The sequence below is a fragment of the Camellia sinensis genome, unplaced genomic scaffold, assembly GCF_055761805.1.
Source record: "Camellia sinensis isolate YWXY unplaced genomic scaffold, ASM5576180v1 Unanchor4, whole genome shotgun sequence".
Taxonomy (NCBI): Eukaryota; Viridiplantae; Streptophyta; class Magnoliopsida; order Ericales; family Theaceae; genus Camellia; species Camellia sinensis.
In genome coordinates, this window is record NW_028129277.1 from 3,421,335 (window position 1) to 3,425,630 (window position 4,296).

Consider the following 4,296-nt stretch of genomic DNA (forward strand, 5'->3'; position numbering starts at 1 on the left):
AAGTAGTTAAAGCATTAACTCCGATCATCGTATTCAATGAGGAATTGAAGCCCCAGAAACGCAAGTTTCTAGAGAGATACGGGAGCTTCTCACTCTAACCCATTATAAACGGATGAATTTGAATTCCCTTTTAATTTTTGAAATAGAGCTTAAGACTAATTCATCAAGGCTTAATTTAATTGATTTAATCTAGTTAATTTAATCTGAATCAAATTTTAATCAAACTTCTGACGTCATTAAGGCCTTCAATTTCAAAATATAATAGAAATCACAACAGATATTCCTACGGTTAACAGATATGAACCTAAAAATCATATTAAACACATAATAAGCATTCAAATTCACACAAAACACTTAAATAGCATTCAAAACCAATGATTAACATGGTTGTCACAAGATCAATATTGCTTACCAACAACAAAATGTTTACTAGATTTTATAATTCAGAATGGGAAAAGTGGATAATCAAATTAAAGTTACACACAGCTCCATAAAAGACAACTTTGAGGGCAGAACTTAATTTATATGACACAAAATACAACAATTGTTTGGTTGTGGTGATAAAAATACCTACACAAGAATAGTAAATATAAGTTGGATGCTAGAAGCGCACAAGGACCAAGCTTTCCTTCCACCACATGCCAGGTCAGGTTAAAATTTCCACAGCAAAATGTTTACTGGATTTTATAAATCATAATGGGAAAATTGGATGACCAATTTAAATCACACAGTTCCATAAAAGACAACTTTGACGGCAAAACTTAATTTATATGACACAAAATACGAAAATTATTTTGCTGTGGTGATAAAATACATATACAAGAATAAGTAAATATAAGTTAGACGCTAGTAGTACACAAGGGCCAAACTTTCATTCCCAACACCCCAGGTTAGATAAAAATTTCCACAGTGTGAAATAGCATGGTCTAAGCAATATCGTTTATCAAGCGCTTGTGCCGGTTGTAATGCATCTCCAAGAAGACCTTTGAAGCCCTGTCAACTATTTTACGCCATGTCTACATGAAAAGAAAAAATCAAAAAAAAAAAAACTAATAATAGTAATCAATAAAATGAAGAAATAAATAGAGGCAGTTCACAGTTAAACATTAAGTTGACATTGAACTGCTACAGTTCATAATAATTTAATGAATCTCAAGATGTAAATAGAAACTATTCCAATAGTTGATGAAATCATGATGGTGATGGAGTGGCGGCAGTGATGGCGTACCACAGCCAATCCTGCTATCTAATGTAATGACAGTCACATGCTGGTGCAATCATCATGACAACGATAACGATACAAATCAAAAAAAAAATGTGTACTTTCAAAATTTCAATCTTTTTTAACTATAAGTAAAATAAATTTTACCTAACCAACAAAGTAAAATGAATTTTCTCTCAAATTTCTAATCTCACCCTTCCCAAAACACTTGATGTACTAGGTATGTGCTTTAGGTCTTATCAATTTTTATACATTAGGATTAAAGTCTTGTGAGTGTATACAGCCTTCCGTTTGCATGCTGACCAACACCTAGGTTCAGTTTTCCCTAAAGGAAGTCTTTTTTATTAACTCCATTCTTACATTGTGCTAATCTAACATGTATCGCCCTTAATACCAGCCATGCTTCGCCGTGGAAAAAATCATAGCAGCCACTCTATGGGAACATTTACTCTGGTGAAAGTTTCCTGCAGTTGAAATGCAAAATGTCATGCTTTTTGGTAACTATACAGTGCCATTCCTAGGGAACAAAATCTACGTATATCCCATGATCTACGTATATCCCAAATTTTAGTTGACTTGTATAAATCTTTCTCAGCCAGGCTTAAAATATCACCCTAATAAGCCCTCATCTATAGACAGGGTTTTATTTCACATATTTTGGTCAACCAACTATTGCAGTAACATTTCAAATAAAAAATTAATTTGACAATGCTAAAGATCTAGTGATTCAGATAAAGTGCTAATGCTTCACACTTAAAATGTTGTTTGGCACTTGAATAAGGTCTAGAGGAGATTTAGCCCTCAAAATGGAAAAGAATTTGCTTAGGATTGGTAACATAACATGATAGAGATAATGAATTGTTCATTTTATTCAATTAAACCAGTACGAATTTGCTTTATGCCAATCAATTTTGCAATCAATATAATAATCAATTAGACACACAAAAGGATTCTTTTTTCTTTTTTTTTTTCTTTCCCTTCTTCTTCCTGTTGAAAATCAAAACGGACAAAAACCACAGGACCCTATAGCCAACCAATTCACCATTAGTAAGGGAAAAGAAAAATAAAAACAACCCAACCCTAACCCAGTTCATGTGCCTTAGGTGTTGAATCCTAAAACTTGTTACCATGTTTGTTATACCACTGGAAATTGGTGATGTTTGTTCCTGAATGGTTGGTTGAGTATCAAGCATCCATGATACTCTGTGAATTCACCACAAATTAAATGCGATCCACCACTGACTAGGAAATCACCAAAATAAACTTGAAATGTATTAAAGTGATGTAAAACGCATATTAATCAATTGATAGTGCAAGCGAATATGGATGCTTCTCTTATTTGACAAATTTTTTTTGTTACAACTAGTTTAATTCTCCTCCCGTACGAAATTGCTGGTCCATTTTAACAATTCCAAACATGCCAAAAAAATCATCTATGTTTTTTTATTTATTCTTTCTTTCAATTTGTAGGGAAAAAAGTACATTATTTATTGACCCTACTAAAAGGCATGAATGCTGAAAATTAACAAACAGTTGGGGATGGAACGATTATTTATAAATGAGATGACTTGAAGACCAATCCCATCCAAAATCCAATTTAAAACCAACTTAGAATTTGCAAAATCGTTGGCCACTGCTCGAGCCATGAAAATCCCTAGAGATTGGATGTCTGCTTCCACTTGAGGTCTCAGTGTTTTAATAGATGGAAACAAAGTTGATCGAAAACTCACAATTTTCATACAATGGAAGATTTTTTCTTTCAAGCTTGTCCCTTAGCTATCCTTCAGGTCAAAAGTTTTCCTATAAAAAATGGGATATGTTGTGGCTAAGATTTTTTTTTATACTTTGTTTGGATTTGACTTGCTTTCATATGTATTTTTCCTTCTAGTTGCTCCCAATATGTATTATTATTTCTTTTATGATTTTGCTAAGCAGACACAAAAGAGGAATAAAATGATTGATATTTGCTCCCAATAGGTATTATTTCTTCAATTGTGATTTTGAAGGTTGGAGCTAGTCCTCCAAGGCATTTGTGCATCAACTTCTCAGCACACCAAAATCCCATCCAATCAATTTCCATTTGATTCAAATTCTTGTTAGCCCTCCAACACATAGGAGAATAAAATGATTGATGTTGGCCCTCCAGTACTACTAAATCAATGACAGCCTAAGTTTTCTAATCCAAGATTAAATAGTCTGATTTAGAAGCCAAATTGAACACAAAAATGGAATATGCGATGCTGTAGTAAGAAGAGAATCAAATTCTACAAATATACGTTGAGAATTCAAACAACTAAATTTGGCACAATTAATATGTATATATGTAAATATATAGCACGTAAAAAGGAGATATTATGTATGTAGAATTGCTAACCTTGTCATTTGTGGCGAAAATGGACAAGTTCTTGAAATCCCTGGACCTGAGCCATGACCTCCCAATCCCAATCCCCAGCCGCCGAATCAGCGTAGACGACATTTGAGTGGATGCGGCCACAGTAGGAAGAAGCAACTTCGTCTCAACCAAACTGGCCCGGCGGCTTAAGGAGGAGGAGAAGGAGGAGGAGGAGGGGTTCTCACAGTACTGCTCATCATCACCAAAGTCATTTTCTCTGTGGTTTTTTTTTCGGTGGTGGCGGCATCGTTTTGCCAACTGCGAAAGCTCTTTCTTCGCGGTGGATCCCGAACCCACTTCCGCAAATTTCCTTAGCAGTTCATCTGATGAAGCCTTCATTAAATGCTGAACTTTAGCTGTTGCTGGTGCACTCCCACTGTCCATTCGAGAGAGAGAGAGAGAGAGAGAGAGAGAGAGAGAGAGAGAGAGAGAAACTGTAACCAAAACTTTTCAGAGAGCGATAGGCAAAAAGTGGATGTGAGCTTAATCGCAATGAGGAGAGAGGAGGATAAAAAGATGTAAGAGGAACATTTGTCACCGTTGCAATTTTGTGAGAGAAATGTACCATTGGGTGGGGACGGTGGTGAATATAGCCATTGCAGGGTTGGGAGAATACAAAACAATAACAATTTGGTGCCTCCCATATGCTAGTTCTCGCTCACAACTTAATGCTGACTACTAC

At 35.2% G+C, this 4,296-nt stretch overlaps 1 protein-coding gene across 1 annotated transcript; it reads right to left on the reverse strand.

Annotated features, from left to right (window-relative positions):
* Nucleotides 1-926: 926 nt before the first annotated feature.
* Nucleotides 927-3,998, reverse strand: LOC114302098 (uncharacterized). Its single transcript, XM_028247071.2, has 2 exons — nt 3,597-3,998; nt 927-1,016 (listed from the first exon to the last, which is right to left on the reverse strand). Exons 1-2 carry the CDS (start codon nt 3,996-3,998, stop codon nt 927-929), a joined length of 492 nt encoding a protein of 163 aa, XP_028102872.2.
* Nucleotides 3,999-4,296: the final 298 nt, after the last annotated feature.